The sequence below is a fragment of the Protopterus annectens genome, chromosome 13.part0, assembly GCF_019279795.1.
Source record: "Protopterus annectens isolate FY-2018-M chromosome 13.part0, PAN1.0, whole genome shotgun sequence".
NCBI lineage: Eukaryota > Metazoa > Chordata > Ceratodontiformes > Protopteridae > Protopterus > Protopterus annectens.
In genome coordinates this window covers 1,274,563,098-1,274,586,124 of record NC_056747.1, presented here as the reverse complement: position 1 = coordinate 1,274,586,124, position 23,027 = coordinate 1,274,563,098, and the positions used below count along the sequence as shown (strand labels likewise).

At 41.2% G+C, this 23,027-nt stretch overlaps 1 protein-coding gene across 2 annotated transcripts in view; it reads right to left on the bottom strand.

The window, feature by feature from the left end:
* The window catches only part of SRCIN1 (SRC kinase signaling inhibitor 1), a 2,370,959-nt gene that overhangs the window by 420,591 nt on the left and 1,927,341 nt on the right, over positions 1 to 23,027 (bottom strand). For both annotated transcript variants that reach the window (XM_044055283.1, XM_044055284.1), the window contains exon 15: positions 3,414 to 3,568. In XM_044055283.1, the coding sequence (XP_043911218.1) occupies positions 3,414 to 3,568 (155 nt within the window). The remainder of the gene's footprint in view (positions 1 to 3,413; positions 3,569 to 23,027) is intronic.

Genomic DNA, 23,027 nt, shown 5'->3' with positions numbered 1-23,027 from the left:
TGAGGCCCTTCTGTAGGATGTCCACATCATTTTGGGACTCAAGTATGGCTCCTAGTTTGCAGTCATCTGCGAACTTCATTAGCCAAAGGCCTTCGGTGTTAGCCTGTACTTCAAAGAAGTAGATACCAAACAGGAGAGGTCCTAGGACTGAACCCTGTGGTACTCCACTTGTCACTGGTTTGAAGTCAGATTTGGAGTCTGCAACTTTTACAGTGTGGGTTCTGTCAGTGAGCCAATTGGCAACCCATCTTGTGACGTAGGGATTTATACCTAGTTTAGTGAGTTTAGCTATAATTCCTTGGCGAGGTCAAGATAGGCTGTGTGAACCACCTTACCCTCATATACAGCTTTGGTGACTGCCTCAAAGAAGTCGATCAGGTTCAGGAGGCATGATCTGCCTTTCACAAACCTGAACTGGGTGGGGTCCAGAGTTTGGAGGTTACCAATGTCTTTGTTTATGAGTTCCATGATGATACGTTCCATAGCCTTACAGACCAGGCTTGTCAGGCTAATAGGGCGATAGTTCCTGGGATCAGTGGTGGCTCCCCCTTTGTGGACTGGGATAATTGTTGTTGTGCACCATTTAGTAGGCAAAAAGCCGGATGTGAGACTATGATTGAACATGGTGCTTAGGTGGGGAGCCAGTTCATTCTGAAGTTCATGTAAAATGCAGCCTGGGATGTTGTCCGGTCCCATGGATGCTGTGTTTTTGGCATTAGAGAGTGCAGCTTTTACCTGCATAGTTGTGATTACAGGGACTCTGCATTCTTCCTGTATATATATGGGCCGTTTAGGGAGTGAGTGGGGGATAAAGTTAGCAGTGAACATATCTGCCAGGACGGTGGCAATATCAGTTGGTTCTGTAATTTTCATGCCTTTGTGCTGTATCTCAGAGCAGATGTGGGTGTTGCCATTGAGATTCTTGACATAGCTATAGAATGCTTTGTGGTTGTCCCTAGAATCAGTGATGATTTTGTTTTCGTAGCTAGTTTTGGAGGATCTCAGCTAAGAGGCAGGATGTCTACGGTAGGGGCTTCTTTCTATTGTCTGGAAACAGAGGTAATTACAGGTTTCCAAGGTAATTGCTTTATGACTTTCAGTTTCAGGCAAGCTTCTAAGAGAGAACTGTCAGCTTCTGAGAGAGAAGTATTTTTAAGAGAGACATGTTAAAAAATGAAGTTCCTGCTAGCCTGGGAAACCTAGACAGAGGTGACAAGAATGATGTAATCTGAGATGTTTCAGCAGTAATGTGTATTATTAACTTAAGAACCATCTCAGAGAAAAAGTCAGTGCATTTTGTATCTTGTTCTGGACCTGTAAACATCTCACCAGCACTTTGCCTTGCTCTGTAAGTTATTTAGAACATAGTTTCTCTTAGAGATAGCTAGGAATATAGCAAGCGTAGTCTAGATATTTTTGTACTTATGTGAGACTGTCCTGCAATGTTGTTTTAAAGTAAATGTGCTGAGTTAATGAGTATTGTCTTGTGCTTTTATTATTTATTATTAAATATATTTAAACCTTTTAATTGTGTCTGGTTTTGTACAAAGATATTTAAGCTCTTAGTGTACTTGCATGTATTTGGTGATACTGTACAGGCTACTCTAGAGTAGCCTTGGCCTTGGTCACACTTACCAATTAGATAACAGTAACATTACACAGTAGAATTGGACACCTTTTGGTAAGGGCCTTCACAGTAGCTGATAAGTAGTGGTTTGTGGCAGTGATAACTACCTTATAGACTGTGCAGAAGGGGGCATAGCTAGTGAACCTGTGCCAGCCTTCCCCAGGAGTGTCTGTGTGATTGTATATAATTCAAATCTCAAAGTATGTGTGTGTGTGTGTGTGTGTGTGTGTGTGTGTGTGTGTGTGTGTGTGTGTGTGTGTGTGTGTGTGTGTGTCAACTACTTGGGCAGGGACATGGAGCACTGTTTGGACAGAGAGGGTGATGGAGGTTTTGGCTTGACCACTCGGCTGAGATCTTAGCCCTATAGCTGTGCCAGTGGGGAGTCTTACTGGGGATCTGGAGAGAGAGAGGGAGAAACCAGCCCCAGGCTGACTGTGATCTCTGTGTGCTCTTAAGGGAAATTGTACTTTACTGTGTGTGTGTGTGTACTTGTCATCCTCCCAATGTAAATGTCCCTCACTGGTGTTAGTGGTGAGGAAGAGGCTACTTGATTACTGTGCCAGTGCACGGGCATCACAATTTACATTCCTCTTAAAATGATGGTCAAAGAATACGAGCACAGTCCAGGAAGTGACTGGATGCTTCAGCTCCTGACCAAGTGAGGGGTTCTATATCTTATATAAAAACTTGAAGAATACAAATAAAAAGGAATCAAATGATTCATGTTCAAAGCACAGTGCAGAATGTGTGCCTAATGCTGTACATCAACACTCCTTCATTGGGGGTACACTAGCTGTTTTTTTTCTCTTTTATGCAGTAAGAGCTGAGTTTTATAAATGCACGCAGTTGTCAAAGCTTTATAACCAGCTATGCAAAGTCTCATGCATAGCATGATGAGAAAGAACATCAGGGAAAATGAGAAACCAGTAAACAAACTTGTATCATCTGCTACATGGAATGGAAAATTTTGTGAAAGGCATGTAGTTGGTGGCAATTGTTTTGGCTTAAATTGTCTTTCGTATCTTGCAAATTCCATCATTATATGCATACCTGTTACAGTTGATGGTCCTTCTAAATGTTAAAGTTTAAACAAATTGAAGGAAATTTATTATAAACAAAAGGACTTGCATGAGTTAGGATGGTGACTGTAGTCTGAAAAAGCTGATAAAATGTATGTCAAAGTGAATCAATGCAGACATGCATTGTTGTTATATACACATCAGGCATATTAGGCCTACTGAAGAGAAACCATGCCTTCTTCATCATATGGCTTCAGAATCAGTGCATAGTTGCTTGATGGATTTATTTTGTGAGTTACTGGTGTGCTCCCACATTTGAGACATTTGAATCAAACCTCTCTAGATGCAACAAATCTAGGTGGGTTTTCTGAAATGTGCAATTACCATTACATTGGTTATATTAAGCAGAAGGAATGCATGAAGTAAATCCATTATTTGTCTGGGAGTTATGGGTCTTTCCCTCTACAAAAAAGTCTGAGTTTTGAATAATTCTTTCAACAAATGTAGTTTTGTTCATTTCTCTGTGCTGAAACTGCTTTCACTAAAATTACTTTTGAAAAATTGTTCTACCTCCCTGTCATGTACAGAAAACAGGTTAGGTGCATAATGCTGAATATAGGTTAACCATTTCCTTTAGTTAAAGCAGGTACAGAGCTGCCAGTTTAATACACAGAGGTTGTAGGTAGATGGGGAACAATGAGCCACCATAGTTTTTGACAGCTAATCAATCATACTGCCTGTTAAAGTTATATCTATGTATTACACACCTTTATGAAGGTTGACTCCTTTTTGTTCACCATTACAACTTCTCCTGTGCGTGTTGTTGTCAGGCCATGTGAAGATGGGAAGCTTCTCCTTGGAGGAGGAGGTGGTGGGGATTTGGAAGGCTTTTCAGTTCTGTATCTAGCCACTGTCAACTCATCTGCAGAAAAAAAATACAATGAATCATACTATTGCACTGAGATTTTCTTTTTCAGTAAATGTTTTAGTGAAGAGAATTAACATTTTCCATTTAATGATGACAAATGAATTAGATCCCCTACCCAACATGTACTCTAGTTTCCAGTGATTCTTGGTACTGGTCAGTGGAGGTCAATTAAATTAAGATGGAATATCTGGTTACCAGCAGCAACAAAGACAACAACTCCAAGGTTCAGTTCATGTCTGAATATGTTGGTACTTCACGTGCCAGTTATGGCACACAAGGAGACATGTATGTCTGATAAGAGAGTTAGTGAAGCAGACACACTGATGTACATTTACACAGACACACACAGATAGACACAAAGTCAGACACACACACGTACACACACACACACACACACACACACACACACACACACGCACGCACGCACGCACGCACACACACACACACACACACACACACACACAAACACACACACACACACACACACAGACTTACACACTCACATTGCGTATATTTATTTACATTTGTTGCACTTGCAGTCACCTTGCCTAACATTGTTGTACTTAACTGGTAGCAGTCAGTTACCTTATGCAAAAAGTAACATGATCTAATCACCGTGGAGTTGGCAATATGGTGTTATCACAATACTAGTACTAAGTTAGAAAATGTTTGTGTCAGAGCCGAATCCAACTGAGAAAAAAATCTGTCACGATTATTAACCTCATATGGTTATGATCCGTGAACTAAATGAGTCCCAGTAAAACTTTTGTGGAAGCAGGACTACTCATAAAACTGTCAACATTTTGTGTGCAATAAGTGTTTGTGGGAATGCAGGAGCAGAACAAGTAAGTGACACGGTAGACATCGGTATGCCTTTAAAGATGAAGGAAGGCACTTGCACAGATAATGAAGTAACGTGATTGTCTACTTTTGGCATAAAGGGAGGAAAGATGCCATTACTGGTCTTGGAATTACATGTAACACTGCATGAGGCACAGCTTACTGCCACGTCCTCTGAGGGCAACATGTCTAATTATTAACAGAGTTCCTAAGGTGTCTTATTAGTGTTGTAAGACTTTCAGTACAGCATTCATTACAACCTTTTTTTTGCATGCACCCCGCACCTGATCAACGCCCTGGTAGAGTGTGCCTTTCTACCCGGTTGCATCAGTGATCCATTCTTTCTATTCAGGGAGACAGACCTATTATCCGTTTGTTCCCCTCAAGTGAGACTTGGCTTTAGAACTGGTGCCATCATCTGTAGTGGGGCTGAGGTTTTCCATTTTAGTCCTTCCATTTCTTCTACTACATACCCATTTGATGCTTCTGGGGTGATGTAAGCTTGCACATATTCCCCGTTGAAACAAATATTTCCACTGGGCTCTCTGGTCTCCTCTGCAGAGTGCCAATGGAGCAGGTGTTCTTTAGGCATGATCCCCTCCCACTCTAATAGAGATTATCAAGCTCAGTCCCTTTGTTCTTCACCCACTCCCATCAGGCTCTTCTAGCAACAGTAACATTAATCGATCACAGATCATCTAGGTCATAGTCAATGCTCTATTCCACTAGCACTAGGACCATTAATCGAGCCCAGATTATCTAGGTCATAGTCAATGCTCTATTCCACTAGCACTAGGACCATTAATCGAGCCCAGATTATCTAGGTCATAGTCAATGCTCTATTCCACTAGCACTAGGACCATTAATCGAGCCCAGATTATCTAGGTCAAAGTCACTGCTCTATTCCTCTATGTTACTGACATATAACTTTGAGACAAGGATAACACAATAGTCTTGTGTAGCTCCTCCTATTATTGACTTAATCTCAGTGGTCTTACCCCGTCAGAATCATTGATGGCACACAGATATAGTGATGATGTGAAACTGTTGAAAATACTAAAAAGCCTGACCATCAGTGGACAACAGTTCTTCGAGTTGATGACTGTTTGGCTTAAGGAGAGTTGTTAGAGGCCAAATACCTCAAAATAAGCACATATTACCCTATGGGCCAGGATATTTGATATCAGTTAAAATCTGAATAGTAGCACACTGAGAATCATAGATATTTATGATGAATAAAACACCGATGTTTTAGAGTTTCAGTGATTTAAAAAGCTTGTTTCAGCTACATATTGCACTTATTTTACTGCCTGCACTTTAACAAAGACGTTTTTGTGTTTAAATTACCTGTTTAACTGTTGTAGGCTACACACTTAAGTGTGACAGCCATTTCTGTGCATTTAAAGTGTTTTTTTTTATTGTATCTGCTTTATTTTCTGAAAAAAAACAAACAAAAAAAAACTACTTTCTAAGCTAGTTTAGTCCAGTTTTCAGGTTAGTGCTGAATTCAGGGCTGTGTTACAAGTTTCTATGTTTGCCCATACCTTACCTGGATAGAAGGAAGCTTCTCTGTTCACCTGTGAGAGGGGGAGCTTTGAGCAGACTATCTGTCCCTGGAGGAGTGGTTTCTGGCCAAAAATTAGTAGTTTATTGGCCATTTTGGACTAATTTCTATCTCCTTCATTTCCCTGCTATAAAACCCACATTTCTGATGTTTTGCGCACCAGGCAGCGCCAGTTAGCTAGGGTATAAGTATTCCCGGCTCCATGAAGCCTACTCTTCAATTTCTCCCTTGGAACTAGACAAACTTTCAACTTAAGCACTAAAACCATTCACTTCTCAGCCTGGCACTTGTTCTAAACTCATAGCAAGCACTAATAAACCTTAGCACTAGACCCCCCCGCCCCATACTGTAGAAGGACAAGGCACTCTTTTCGACCTTATCAGCCAATCAGTAAAACAGTTCACTGTACCTATCCAGGCATGTCCAAAGGGCAGTTTCAGGTGTACTCTGCGGTCCAACTGCTGAATCTGGGCATTTTGAGGCAGTGTAACAACTGCCTCATGTACACAGACAACCCTCTCCTCCTAACACCAAACACTAATACATGTGAGAGATACAATTATACAGCCAAACTGGAGGCTAAGCTCTCTCAACCCAAGACTGGGCCAGACAGTTAAGAGGAGAAGGGAACTACTTGCATCGCACCACCAGTCTCACATAGACCTATGAAACCAGTACCGGCAAAAAACACACATAAATACACGAAAATATACTCGGAGGCTCTAAATAAAAATCTTCAAAAGCAACAGAGATCTCCAAAGCAGACGCCCAAGCAACCTCCACCCCCCAACACAAACCATGAAACACATACTTCACAAAACCAGTGTGCCATGCAATCACAGCCCTCAAGGCAAAATAACATACCCAACACACTAGTAATAGGTGACTCTACAGTCAGGCACACTGACGTCCCACTCACTAGTCTGAACAAGGAGAAGGTTACAGTTAGCTGCCTGTCGGGTGCCAGGATCCGCCACATAACACAAGCACTCAGGTCACTCCAGAACAAATACAAATACAATTCTGTGATTGTCCATGTTGGTGTGAACGACCTGAGCCGTACCTCCCTGGACTACATGAAAAGAGACATGGAAGAGCTCTCTGATCACGTAGCCCAGGCCGGTATGACCCTGACCTTGAGTAGCATCCTGTCCTCACCAAGAATGATACCACGGTATAAAGAAAAAATTATCACTTTCAACAACTGGCTAAGCTTCTGGTGTCATTCAAAGGGGATCCAATGTCTGTCAGCCTGGGATGACATGCTCGACAAGCCACACTGCTTCGCTAGAGACGGCTTGCACCTGTCACCCTTAGACTTTCGAATACTGGCCAAGGCTCCTGCCACCCCCATAGTGCCTTTATTAGGCAAGGCTCAAAAGAAAAAGCCACCACTGTAAATAGCACAAGTAACAAAAAACTGAGGGTAATGCTGCTCAATGTCAGAAGTCTAAACCTCAAAATGCACACACTCGAGGCACTCCTCAGTATGGAGAAAATCGATATATGTGCAGTAACAGAAACCTGGTTTAAGGCTCCAGAGAGCACTCCAGCACTACCAGGCTACAACTCATACCATACATTTCAGCCACAAAACCCGGACCGAAATACAAAAGGTGGGGGCATATCCATATTCATCAAGGATAACCTCACCTCCAGGTTAGTGGCACAGCACGATGCTTCAGAGATCATCCACGTGCAACTAACAATGGGCAAAACTGCAATTCAAATTGTAGCTTTCTACAGATCATCCACCTTGTTCCAGGACCCCCATTCCGCATTTCTGGAAACACTGAAAAACATAAAGGTCCTAACAAACACCCTGATATTGGGTGACTTCAATTACCCAAACATTAACTGGAAGAACTACTCAAGTACTAACTCCCTTGCCCAACATTTCCTAAAATTTATAAACTCAAATGCCCTGGATCAACTGGTCAACACCCCCACCAGAGGTGACAACATATTGGACCTGGTCATCACCAACATGGGCGATCGGTGTACCACACCAGAGGTCAACTCCTCGCTGGTTAGGTCTGACCATAAACGAATCACTCTGGATATCCACATTCCGCCCCCACCCCCGGTCAAAGAAACCACCATGAAAAACATTTCAAAAGCAAACCTCACGTTACTTAAGACCGAGGTGGAAAGTTTCAAAGCCCCCAAGCTAAAGGATAACACTGCCCAAGCTGCAAAATCCTTTACTAATGCACTCTACGGGCACCTACAAGAATGCATGGATCGTGCTATCCCAAGCAAAACCAAGAATCACTCCTACAAGAAAAGGAAAACAGTCTGGTGAACCCCTGCCATAAACAAGCTATACAATACAAGGAGGAAACTAGTACAGAAATGAGTAAAATCCCAAGAAGGGAAGACATCCTTGATCAATATCAGAAAGAAACTACGATCCCTCATAAAATCATCCAAGGCTAGCTTCAAAAAAAATTGCCAAGGACTCCAAAGATAACCACAAGGCATTCTTTAGCTATGTCAAGAATCTAAGTGGCAATTCTCAGATCTGCTCAGAGTTAGTGCAGAATGGCACAAAATACACTGAACTGACCAATATCGCCAACATCCTGGCAGACCGGTTCAGTGCAAACATCACCCCCTCTCACCCCCAAGAGGCCCCATAACCATAGTAGAAGAATGTAGTGCCCCTGAAATCATAAACACTCAGGTTAAAACAGCCCTCTCCAAAGTAAAAAATACAGCATGAATGGCACCTGACGGTGTCCCACGCTGTGTTCTGCATGAGTTCAAAGATGAACTAACCCCTCACCTAAATGCCCTGTTCAAACTCAGCCTCTCCACAGGCTATGTGCCCATAGTGTGGTGCACAGCAACGGTTATTTCATTCCACAATGGTGGAGCCACAAAAGACCCCGGGAACTATTGCCCTATAAGCCTGACTAGCTTAGTCTGCAAGGCTATGGAGCACATCATCATGGATCTCATTAACAGAGACATTGGGAACCTCCAAACAGTGGACCCTACCCAGATCGGTTTGTTAAGGGCAGATCATGCCTCCTAAACTTGGTGGACTTCTTTGAGATAGTTATCAAGGCTATAGACTTGGGAAAGGTGGTCCACACAGCCTACCTAGACCTCGCAAAGGCCTTCGACACCATTCCCCATTCTGGTATTATAGACAAGCTCACCAGCCTGAACATAAACCCCTACATCACGAGATGGGTTGCCAACTGGCTCACGGACAGAACCCACATGGTAAGAGTTGCAGGAGCTAGGTCTGACTCTAAACCAGTTACAAGTGGCATTACTCAGGGCTCAGTCCTAGGACCCCTCCTGTTCGGCATATACTTCTTAGAGGTACAGGGTAGCTCAGGCAGTCTATGGCTGACCAAGTTCACAGACGACTGCAAACTAGGGGCTATAATTGACTCTCCGGCTGACACAGACATCCTTCAAAAGGGTCTCACTGAGACAGATACCTGGAGTCAAAACCATGGCCTCAAGCTAAATGCCAAAAAGTGCATAGTCATCCTCTTTGGAAAAAACAAAGTAACCACAAACTACCACATAGTTGGTAACCCCCTAAATATGGAAGACGTAATAAGGGATCTGGGGACCCAAGTAGATAGTAATCTCGCCTTTGCTAATCACATTGCCAAAGTGGTTAGAAAATCCTTCTACGTGGCCCACCTAATCACAAAAAGGGTTTGCATCCGGATCAAAAGAGGTCATTGTGCCCCGCTACGCATCACTCATCAGACCCATCATAGAGTACAATGCTCCATTTACAAGACACCTGAAACAGCTGGAAAGACCACAGAAGTACCTCACCAAGAGGATCACTGGCCTCAAACAGATGCCCTATGCAGCTTGACTGAAGAAACTCCAGCTGTACTCGGTTGCATACCACCTACTCAGAGGTGATCTATGCCTGACATACAAGACCATGTCCAACCCAGAACTGATGGACATGCTCCACCTAAAGAAAACCATATCCCCTCGAGCCACATGCTCTAGGGATCTAAACTTCACCACAACAATAAATAGGACACGCTGGAGGGATAGATTCCTGTCCTAGAGACTTCCCATGCTCTGAAACAAGATTCCAATCTACATTAGGCAGAGCTCCTTGCTAACACTCTTCAAGAGAAACCTTAACGAGTGGATGGGAAATAGAAAGTTTATCCTGGGGATCACTTCAATGGCTGAGGCACAGGGAACTAATCTAAGGGGGCAGCGATAGCCAACACAATTCCGGCTAGGCTTATAAATGCCTTCGGGCAGATAGCCTAGTACCTACCTATGAACCTATGACTCAGGTGAATTTAAATAGATAAGAACTTGAGTATACGTGCATTGTATTAAGTCTGACCACATAATGCATTTGGTTCTAAATGGAATCTGACTTAGGGGATGTGCTAATAACTGTAACAGAATGAAGTAGTTTGTAGACAATGAAATAGTTTGCAGAACACATTGACCCATTATGGGACTGGTTATGTGCTGAATTAGGAGTGTGAACTCTGAGAACACTTAAAAAGGGTATGGACATCTTTTTCAAAGCCAAGAAATATTCTATCCTAGGGACTGGATTAGATGAAGCAGGACTGTTTTTAACTTAATTTCTAAGGCCTGTAATTGTCAGTACCAGAATTACAAAACAACACACAGGAAAACTAAAGGAGAAAGTACAGCTGTGTAAAACTTACCACAACAATAGATGTTTGATGATCACTGCTGCAGTAGCCTTAGCTATATGGGTTATATCCTGCAAGGATATAACAGGCAGTCAGCTTCCAAAGCTTCAGGACACCTTCAACATGCCCAAACTGTTAGTCAGCTTAAGCTGAGCTGACTAAAAAGACAGGTTTTGGCACCAAGCCCTTTAAAGCTTTCATGCCAACAGAGAGAGCGGGAGGCTGACCCCTGAAAGGACAATGCTAGGAACAACAAAAAATAAGTAGTCACATCATGGGATAAACAACACCCCAAAAACAAGGGGGGTGTAGGGAGGGTGTGAGTGGCTACTGCAGCAGTGATCAATCGAACATCTACTTTTCTGGTTAGGTTTACTTACACAACTGTATTATGTTCATCATATTGATCACTGCCTTAGTAGCCTTAGCTGTATGGGTAGATTACCCTAGCTTACTACATTTGGGGGGGGGGTGGAAGGGGAATGGTCCAGAAACTCCTGGAGAATGTTCCTAGCAAAGCCTGATCTAGATCTAGAGAAGGAATTAAGTTTATAGTACTTTATAGAAATACATATAGAGGGCTGAGTTGCTGCACTAAGAATACTTCCTAAATCCAATTCTTTCCAGAAAGCCATAGATGAAACCAAGGCCCTGGTACACTGTACCTTGAACGTGCCTGAAATTGTTTTGTTGTGGTGAGAATCACAAAAGGTAATAACCAGAGACAACCATTTGGAAATAGTCTGATTTGACACAAGTTATCCCTTCTTCTTACCTTCACGAGAAATGAACAACTGATCTGAAGATCTGACAGATTTAGGTCTGTCAAGATAGTACCCGAGTTGTCTGTGGACATCCAAGGTAACGGAGTGTCCTTTCTCACTCATTTTTACATTCAGGAAAGAAAACAGGGAGATGGTGAGTTTGGCTTAAAGTGAACTTGAATGCCACCTTAGCATAAAAGAAGCATTAGTTTTAAAAAAAAATGTCTCTGTGGAAGATGAGATAGGGATAACTCACCGTAAGTATGTGCAACGCAGATGTTCTTCTTGCAGAGGTCAGAGCAATCAGTAAAACAAATTTCCATATTAAGAACCTCAAGACATACAGATTAGCTGGTTTAAATGGAGCAAGTGTTAGCTTCCCTAATAGAAAATTAAGATCCCAAGGAGAAGCCACCAGTTTTCTTGCAAGCCTCTTATGCAAAACCCCTTTCAAAAACATTGTAACATGAGAATGCATTGAAAGAGGAGAATCCATGGGCAGAAATGCTGAAATAGCAGATAAATCAACCTTGATGAGGTGCAAGAAAGGCCATAGGATAGTAACTCACACAACTACTCTAAAACCAGAGAAAAACTAGCCCTGCATGGATGCTGGTTATGTTGATGGCACCAACTAGAAGATCTTTTCCATGTATTTTCTAGTAGCAGTCTATCTTGCCACCATTAATACCTCTTGCACATTCTCAGTAAACAGGTGGTTAAAAGAAATCAAGATCCTATCATCCAGGCAGTCAACTGAAGTTGATTGGGGTCAGGGTGTATCAAACTCCTGTGATCTTTTGTGAGTAGATGCATTCTGCGATGAAGCTTTTGGTAATTGCCCCTGGCCATTTCAAAAGAAGGGGCAACCACTGTTGCCTGGGATGGAACAGAGTCACCACGATTATCTTGGGGGATTCCTTTTGAATCTTCAGAAGTACCCTGGATATCAGTGGCAAGGTAAGGAAAAAGCAATCTGTCTTCCAGGCCTTCTTGCATGGAGTCCTTGAGCAGAATCTTGCCAACTGATTGTTCAGAGAAGAGGCAGATAGGTCTACTTGAGGAACTGTCTACAGATGGATCAAATCTTGGAAGATACCCCAATCTATTTTCCATTCATGAGGGTATGCCCTGGTCCTGCTCAGGTTGTCTGCCACACAGTTTTGCACTTATGTATTGTAAGATGCCTGAAGAGTGAGATTGTGCTGTGAAGCTACATGCCAAGCTAACATGGTTAGTCTGCAAAAGGGGTACAGCCTAGTTCTCCCTTGCTTTTTAATATACCACATGACTGTGATATTATTTGTAATGACTTGAACAGGTCTAGGGGATGAAAGATGATTCAGAGAGTTGGATGCCTTGATTAGGGCAAGATTTTTTTTATTTTTGTGCATTTGTATCTGTCCTTGGTGTCCCACACACCTTGCAATTGTATCCCTCCTGAAACTACTCCCCAAGCAAAGTCAGAGGCTGCTGTTGTGACTGACTGCTTTGGAGCAGGGAGGGAGAAGGGGAGGTCTGGGTTTAGGGAAATTCTCCTCCAAGTGTTTTTTCTTCTGACAAACCTCGGCACTGGGATTTGAAAAGACAAAGGATGTTGGTGCTGGGACCAAAGAGACTTCAGAGACCACTGCATTTTTCTCATGTGGAATCTTGACAGGTGTATCATGACAATCATAGATGCCATGAGACCGAACATTCTGAGGTAGTCCCTCACAGTGACTGAAGACTGAGTAGAATTCCTAGAAACAGATCTACATATAGACCTATTTTTTTCCTGTGGAAGAAAAACTATTTAAAATGAAATGTTTAGCTGACAACATAGGAACACAATTCTGTGTGAAGCAGTGAAAAAAGTCTGTTGAATATTCTCTTGGAATCCCAGCTCGTTTAAGAGATTTCTCACCCATATGAGAGATTCCTGATACTTTGAAAAACACTCTGCAAAGAAAAGCAAGTTGTCTAAACATGGAAAAATGTGGATACCCTATAGCACACAATGAGCTATAACAGGAGCTAGACACTTTAACATTCTTGCTGCAGAGGATAGTCCAAAGGGTAAAGCAGAGAATTGATAACGTGATCCAGACACAGAAAACCTAAAGAAATGCCTGATGTCTAGATGAATAGGGATGTGATGATGGGTATCTTTTAAATCTAGTGTTACCAGGAATCTTAAATGAGGAAGAGGAGGGAACAGCTTGTGAAGAGACAACATTTTGAATGTGGGACTATAGCAAACAGGTTTAGGAAAGTAAGATCCACGAGTGGTCTCCAAGCATCTTCTTTCTTTGGCACTAAAAACATCCTTGAATAAAAACTTTCCCAACCAGGAAAGGAAGAAATGATTCTATCACTCCATGAGACAGCATGTATTGAAGGACAGAGGGATAAACAGGAGTCTGGTCAGGTGGTTGAGAAATTACCCTTTGGAAATAAAGGATGTCCTCCCGCTGCCATCTGTAACCTCGATGAATGATCTTCAGACCCATTTTGTCTGAAACTATATGTTGTCAAAGAGGAAGGTGGAAATTCAGATTTCTGGAATGGAAACGTGATTGCCAGAGAAGAGGGTGGATCAAGGTCCCCTAAACAGTCATTCTGACTTGTTGGACTGACCTTGGTTTTGGGGGTTTCCTGAAATTTTTTTAGATGTCCCCTACCATTTCTTATTAAATGTCTGCTTACTTGCATTTTGGTGAGATGGTTTAGATTTTTTTTTCGCTGAAATTAAATGAAGGTTTAGAGACTCCCTTAGAACAATTGGAAAAATGGGTCTGAAAAATCATACACAATCTCTGTATCAGCTTACCCCTTTCATCACTCACTTTGATCACCTCTGCAGCAGAGGAACCAAAAACTAAATCTTTACCCAAAAGGAGAATTTAAAATCTAATTTTTTACATTATCTGGAAGGTTCTGACAATGCAGCCAGGCAAATATCTTCACAACAGTACCAGTGGCTACAGCCATCGAAGACACATCAAGTGAGTCATACACACACACTGTAAACAATGAGTTAAATTATTTAAAGTAGAATTTTCCTCGCAAGAAGACACTGCAGACAAAACTTTCCTCATACTTTCACAATTTGTCAGAATAAACTTTAACATACAAGCCTGATAATTCAAAACTTTTGAAAATCAAAGTTGCAGAAGCATATGCTTTTTCTGATACTTATCAATAACCTTCCCATCCTTGTGAGAAAGAGTAGGATAATAATTGCATGTGAAGCAGAAGTGGGATTAACTAAAGCTATAGCTGCTGGGTCAGGTTTCAGATGAGTGTACAGAAAACTGAAGGACTGAGGAACTTTATGCATTCTATCTGATGTTTTAGAGGCTGACTATAAGGAAGATTGCCAGCAGAAACACACACATTCTCCAGAGCCTACAGAAGTGCATGGAATGGGTGAAGGTTTTGGAAATTCCTTCTCTAACATCTCTTACTATTTCCTCCTACTGCAAACACTGGCACATTCTGGAAATAGTCTCAGAGAAAGATACATTTTCACAGGGAGAATCAGAAAATGAGCTCTCCTCTGAGACTGAATCGAACAGTTGAGGAGAAAACCCTGTATCTGTACCTTCATCTTTCTGTCCAGAGTCAGATTCTTGAATTGCTTCAGGAAAAGAAGCATCTCTCTTTGTTTTACCAGAAACCACTTCATAAGAAGGACCAATAGCCTGAATTAAACCATAAGCCAGACCCAGTAAACTACTGCCTAAGGAAATTTGAAGAGGAATAGATATGTTTAGTTTTCTGTTTCTTTTTGACTCGAAATGGGGGTCAACAGTGTTATTAATGGCAGCAGCAGCTTCCCAGGGATGTGCACAACATTCTGACTAAGCAGAGAAATCTTCCCTGTTCCCTCTCCCAGGACAGACAAGAGTTGCTCTCCCTTGCCCTCTTAGGGAACCCCAACTGCAGCAAAGGGCGTGGCTAGCCCCTGGTCCATAATGGCTGTAGGTGTTACCCCAGAGGGATCTGGGGTAAAAGATGAAGGGTCTGAGGAACCAGCTATGGCCAGAACAGAGTCACCCACCTGCAGCTGGGGCAAATTGCTAGCCTGTTGTGAGGGCAAAGTCTGTTTGCTTATCTTTTTCTGGTGTAAGGAGGACCAACCATGGGACCGGTAGTTTATTCCAGGGTCAAGCTGAAAATAAATGGTGCCTCTTTCGTGTTGAAAATAAGCAGCAAGGGCCTGTAAAAATTTTAAGTCTTTAAATGTCACTTGCCCATACAAAACACAGTAAAAAGAACTTCAAAAAACATTTTCAGTCATAATGGTCAGTTTTTGTAATCTTAACAACTGTAATGCGTCTGAGGAAAGAAATCTTTGATGTAGGTCAATTGATAAGCTTCTGCATACTACTTACCATTTCAGTAAAAGTAATGCATTGAGTGGAAGAATTCTTATGACCTGACTAACAAATTGAAGTGAGTAGTGACTGGGAGAAAGAAGAACATCTCACGTTCAGAGGAAAGAGGAGGCATCTCTTATTTCTTTTTGCCTTTAATGTGCAAATCTTTTGTGGGTATTGACAAAGGATCAAGTTCAACAACCCCAAAATTGGAGATTAAGAAGCCTTGATTAGCAGCTGATATCAGTCCTTAATCAGATGCTTCAGAAAGTAAACATTTACCTAAAGATTTGTAAACAGACTACAAGAGAGCTGGTCACTGACTGAGCAGTAGACGATGGCTACTGGTTACTATGGTGGCATATGTTCCCTATATAAGGCTTTCAGGGTCCTCAGTTTCTTTATTAGGGGTGTATCATGCATTTTAGTCAAAGGCAGGTACAAGGGAAGGCACTGAGGGAAGCACCAATGAAAATGCTACTTTTATTACATAGTTTGGAAGCATTGCCTTTATTGTCTGGGTATTGTTTTGTTTGGCTTAACATCCCTTTCGGTGAAGATGTACCCGTGTCTGAAATTCCTGATATTTCCAGAATCTAAGGGCTTAGAGTCTTTTTTGTCAAGTGTGCATTTTCAAACCTTTGAATAATTTTTCTCCCATTTCTCCATTGCTTCCCGGTATTTTGGATGAGAATATATTTATTTATTTATTTATTTTACATTTGCTTACCAGGGAGGTCCGACTGAACAGAGCTGTCCGTTGTCAGCTGAGGCCTGGTGGAGAAAAGCTCCACAACAATTGCTAATGTTATACATAAGATATTTACGTGAGCATTGTGGTTTACACATACAATTAAAAGTATAGGATGTAGTAACATACGATTGCTATTCATACAGCATGTTTAGTAGAGATAATCCTGACAAGAAAGGAAAAATAAAAAATACTAAACAGATAATCTTGAAGATGTAATGAAGATAAGAGAAGAAACGAAAAAACTAAAAATACTAGCCAGTTTGTCAAAGGAGGTGAATATAGACATATAGAATATAGATATCCCTTTATCAAACTATTTTGGCACAGTTTTACAGAAATGGCTTCTAAATACATCAAGGTCTATAAACTTCTTTTAGTGCAAAAGAAAAATAGCTCCTTCTTTTTACAGTGTCGGTCCAAAATCCTTGACATTTTTTAATCGTCTTTCCATTAGCTTTTATTCCCACCTGTTCTCACCACGTGTTATATTGTTTTCTTCTCTCCTGTTGGTTTTGCATATATATGTATCTGATACTAAATAAAAAATAGATTTGAAAGAAATCCCATTAAATATTTTTTTCACGTAACTTTAAAAGCTTATTTATTAAATGGCATTCAAAGCCTTAGCATGTGTTGGTGTAAATGTAATTTTTTTTGTCCATAAACTATAGTGGTGTGGCTGTATATATGATACATAACACTATATCTTTGAGGAGAGCGCAGTATCAGTAAATCATAAATGTGGATTTGTTCATCTTATGTGTTCTTCTATTGTGTCCTGAGGCTTTATCAACTGTCCCCATTTCCCCTATGAGGTCTTACACTGGTCCTGTACCAACATTTTGTTGAATCTTGGTTGGAGTACAAGGCACATACATAGAGTGAGCATCGCTAGGATCTTTCTTTGGTGCTTTAAGCTTCTGGTTCTCACAGAGAATTGTAACTATGGTAAATTACCTCCCTTCATATAAAATACTATTATTATAAACAATAATAAAAGTGTGATAAGATAATAAAACTATGTAGTGTAGGGCTTATACAGGGCAACACAATGGTGCAGTAGGTAAGCACTGTTGCCTCACAACAGGATGTTCTCTGGTTTCTCAGCTGATGTGCCTTCTGTGTGGAGTCTGCATGTCTTCTCTGTCTTCGTATGAGTTTTGTCCAGGTGCTCTGGTTCCCTCCCATATTCCAGAGACATGCAGTAGGTGGACTGGACACTTTAAAGTGAACACAGGTGTGAGTACAAATGCATGAGTGTGGTAAAGATAAACATCAAAGCTAGCCATCCAGTAGTGTGAACATTTGCTCTAGATGATAGTCATTGTTTATGTAAATCCATGAAAAGACTTATCATGGAACAATTAGGACATAGAGAACATCTAAACACCGGACCCATCTCAGTTTGGATTTGTCAAAGGCAGGTTATGGATACTCAACCTAGTGGATTTTTTTGAAAAGGTTACCAAAGTAACGGATGAAGACAAAACAATCCACACCAAATAACATGACCTGGCCAAAGCAATTGATACCATTTCCCACTCAAGCACTCAAGCATAGTAAAAATGCTAAAATAAACTGGCAATAAACTCCTACGTTACCTGCAGGATTGCCCACTGGCTCACAGATGGGAAGCAGATAATCAAATAGTGGAAGTTAACATCACAAAGAGACTAATCACCAGTGGAATGTCCATGGTTTTGTGCTGGGACCCATGTTGTTTGGCATCTATTTTACTAAGGTAAAAGACAATATCAAAGGGCTATGGCTGAGTAAGTTTGGAGATGACTGCAAGCTAGGAGCAGTCATTGAATCTCCAAATGACTTAACCATCTTGCAGGAAGGTTTGTTATAAATAAATGACTGGTGCCAAAATCATGGACCGAAACTAAATGCCAAACAATGCATTATTGTATCCTTTGGGAAGTCATCTATTCCAGAGAACTACTGTATTATCAATACTCCCCTAAGAGGTGTCTCAGTTGTTCAGAATTTGGGAACTTATGTGGACAGTGACCTAACTTTTGTCCAACATGAGTCCATTGTTGCAAGGAATTTCTTCTATATTGCACAGCTTATAAACAAAGGGATTGTGTCTAGATCGATGGATGCCATTGCCCCCCTTTATTCAGCCTTTATTAGGCCAGTCATTGAATATAATGCTCCCTTTGGCATGTATCTGTCCTGACACATGCAGCAACTGGAACACCCACAGAGATACCTTACTAAAAGGACACAAGGCTGACAGTAAATATCCCCTAAGTAACATATCCCCAACTAAACCTTTAGCAACTTCCTAACTAACTTACCCCTCCAAATGTTATATGGGGACACATTTGGTTTGGGTTGCGTGGCTAGGCTTCTAAAGACCCTGGTGGTCACTAGCCTAGTGTATACCTTATGAGCATAAGATGGGTTATAAAGGTTATTACTGAAGGTTGGACAGAACTGGGGATGAGTGCCACTACAGGGGAAGAAATGAGGAGATGGGTTAGGAAACTGGTGGTTGGGGATGGCATATGGCAAAAAGAAAAGGCTGCTACATGAAATATGGGGTATACAATAGTATACAGGTGACAAAAGCCTCTAAGGCAAGGTGAAGGGGATTACTGAGAAGCTGTAACTATATTGTAAGGGGTAAAGCAGACAGTGTTTAAGTCTTAGTTGCATGGTATAGTGACTGAGTTAATTTAGGTAGAAAGTGTAGGCTTGGGTCCCAAAGAACAGACCAATAGTCTTTAGGTAGGATAATAGGTTTTATATGTCCTGGGTGAGTCTTGCTTATGGTTTGACCGTCTACTCTTGCATGTGACCTTTATAGAGGCTGTCTTTATTAGGTTGTAGTTAGAATTCTGACTACCTGAAGAGCAGGAACTATTAGCTGGTGGGGTTTGATGAGTGGGGATGTCTTTTCTTTTCTCTGTTGTTACTATACTTTTGTAATGTTGACATATGTATATTGCAGAAATAGGCTTGATGAATTTCAGGTATTTGTAGTGTACTGTATGTTATTGTCTTCTCTTTAGTCAGGTTTTTCCTCACCACACTAACATATCTTTAATGCCAGTTTTACAATGGTATACTGTCATATTTGTTTAGATTTAAACATTTTAATAAAAAAGGATTTACAGAACTTAAAGATGTGGTAAACACTTTGAACTGTATTAGTGTTTAGCCATACAGGTGCATTTCAATGAAAACTGCTGTTTTCAAACAAATAAGCTCTGCTTCCCAGTCTGTGGTATTTTTGTCTTTGAATTTCTGATGACCACCCATTCAAATGTGAGCGTATTCACATGTGCACTCACACACACACAGACACACACACACACACACACACACACACACACACACACACACACATGCACATGCACACGCACACACACACACACACACACACACACACACACACACACACACACACACACACACACAACTTCCACAGGTGATAGCATCCAGTTTGAGCTTACTTTATAAACAGCAGCAAAATGAAGCAGCGCCATCTTTACATTTGCAAAAATAACATTTACATTCTTACAATATCAGATGATAAAACAAAGGACACTCCTTGGTGGGCAAATGATCAGGTTTATCCTCTCCACTTACCACAATTTAGCAATTTTTTATCCTCCTTAGGGGCACACACAGGCAATGTGTTACAAGTTCACTGCCCATAAACCTGGTTGTTCACCCTTAACCACTGAGTGAACAAACTTCCTCTAAATCAAGAAATAACAATGGGCCATATTTTTAACAAGTAATATACGAGTATATACTTGTGCAACGTATAGTGAGATCACAGATGAGTATACGAGTATATACTTGTGCAACGTATAGTGAGATCACAGATGAGTATACGAGTATATATTTGTGCAACATATAGTGAGATCACAGATGAGTATACGAGTATATACTTGTGCAACTTATAGTGAGATCACAGATAGGGCTGGATGGTAATGATATCCAAGACAGGGCAATAACAGAGAATTTGGGGCCCAAAAAGGAGGGTACCCCCATAGATCAACTGATACAGTATATCTAACATCAGGGACACTCTGCAGTTGTTCTGTAATGGGGCTGAATCCCAAATGGTAAACTGAACAGGGTGAAATGAGACAGAGGTAGCAAAAAGGTCAAAAGATGAGAAAGCTGAGTCTTGAAGTATAGATGTACCAAACCAGGCCTGGCTATTAGACTCTTGATCAAGACACCAATGATCAGTGAAGCTGTGAGACAAAGGTCAAGTGGACATGGCTGAAAAGTTGGCAACAGAGACATTTGTGAAGTAGGAACTGGGACCAGCAATAACTCTAGTGACGCACCTCTGACTACAACATGCGTTATTTGATCATAAAATGTTGAGGTGTGGAATCACGAATGGTGATAAGCCATTTACGAATCTCTCTCTCTCTTTGTCTCTCTCTCAACCGAAGGAAGAATGCACCTACATGAATATACACTTACTGTGATGGATAACTATATTTTCATAAGAAGTGAACAGGACCATTTCTGACGGGCCCTTCTTCAAGAAGATTTGTTCCAGATGCATCATGGATTCATTCCTTTGGAAGAGAACCAAAGGAGGAGAGATTTGTCAACGTACTCATCTTACCTGTGACCTGAACTATTGACAGAGTGATGCCACTGTCTATGGTCCAGTGCCAGAAGTAAATAACCTCTCTGCATAGAAGATAGGCCTGCATACTCCCTTATCTGTTTAAATACCATAAAAAAGATTAGCTGTCACACTTAAATAGGATAGGCCCTGGGTGCAGCTTCTCCTCTGAGGTCCTTAGAACTTGGGGGGGGAGCCCATTGTTTTGGGTGGTGGAACAATATAATTTGAATTGTTTAAAAATGGAGTAGAGCTGCCAACTCTCCCAATGAAATACCTATTATTAGGACATGGGGTGTATTTAGCTACAGGAAAGGAATACACACCCGAGGATTATTGATGTGGTCACCATTCCAAGGCCTAACAAAACAGATCTGACAACAACAACAGATCTGTGAGTACGGGTCCACTTTGTAATTTCAAAATTCCAGAATTTTGAAGCTCTAAATACCGACGCTCAGAATTTTGAAGTTGTGGAATCTCGAAACCTGTCAATGGAGATTGCAGTACAGTGTGGAATGGGAACTTTAACATTCTCTTCACTGTACTGTGATCTCGGAGTTTGTATATTTAAGTTGCAGGGGGTGTGGGAGGGGCAGGGTGGTGATTTGTGATGTTTTCTTGTTTTAGTTTTTTTTTTTCCATTTCAAGATTCCACAACTTTGGAATTCTGATCGTCGGTATTTAGAGGTTTGAAACTGTGGAATTTTTAAATTTCAAAGTGGACCCATGAGTACATACAACCAATGACACAACAGTTCACAGCAAAATCTGCATCCTTAGGTAATGCAATTGGTACCATGAATATGATGGTGGCCATTAAGCTCATAAGTTGCAGTATGGCCTGATCTTGGACCCTTTTCTATGAAATCACGACAACTCGCTACGTACTTGGGCCTAAACAAATCTGATACATTTGTTCTGTAGCAACTGCTATACTTAGTATTTAGAGTATCTCCCCATTCCTTCCTTATCTTATTTGCTACTGGATCTTCAAACCTATTTAACATTTTATATATTCTGCTACGTATCTTAACAGTTCCCTGCCCAACCTCTCTGAGCTACATCAACCCTTTTGGCAATAACTGTTTTTCATTTGGATTACACTACGCCCACTTCTTTTTGTTTAATATTTAACCTCATGTTATTAACTAATTTATGTCTAACCCAAGTCTGTTCCCAAGGGAGCCTTGTAGGATGGAGAACAGTCACTGTCCTTAGCCATCTCAGAGATACACTCAGACCTTGTTCCCCTCAATGAGCTCCATGGACAAGCTCATGCTTTGGTTAGTGGGACAGACATATGGCAGTGACTGGATCACAGGAATCCAGTGCTCCAAAATATTCCCAATGAAGGTGGCCCAAGGGGTATGTGGGATCTAGCTGTAGCATCAGGCCATATTTTATAAGGGTGCATTTCCACACATAAAAGTTAGACATGAAACATGTATGCAACACTGAGGACCTGAATCTTAAGTACTAGTATGGGATGACTTGATGGACCCCCCCCCCCTCAACCTGGGATACTGGACCATGCTGAAACTGAAGGAAATCAAAAGAGTGGGGTCCTTTCTTTAAAGTACCCTCAACCCAGGGTGACTCATATGACCACCCCAAAAGAAACATTGTGATTTGTCATGTAACGTTCTGTTAATGTTTGAAGTAGTGCTGAGACAATACGCCCTTGCTAGGTGGCACAGGTCATCAGGTAAGGGTGATTTCATGGACCCATCTGGAAACACCTGGCAATAGATCTTTTGGCTATTTTGCCCAAGTTATTTGGAAATGGCTGCCTTCTTTGATTTTGGCATGTGAGTTTGAGTGTTCTTTTAGGAAGGCTCTAAAAAGCCATCTTTTTAGAAAAGTCTGTTAAGAT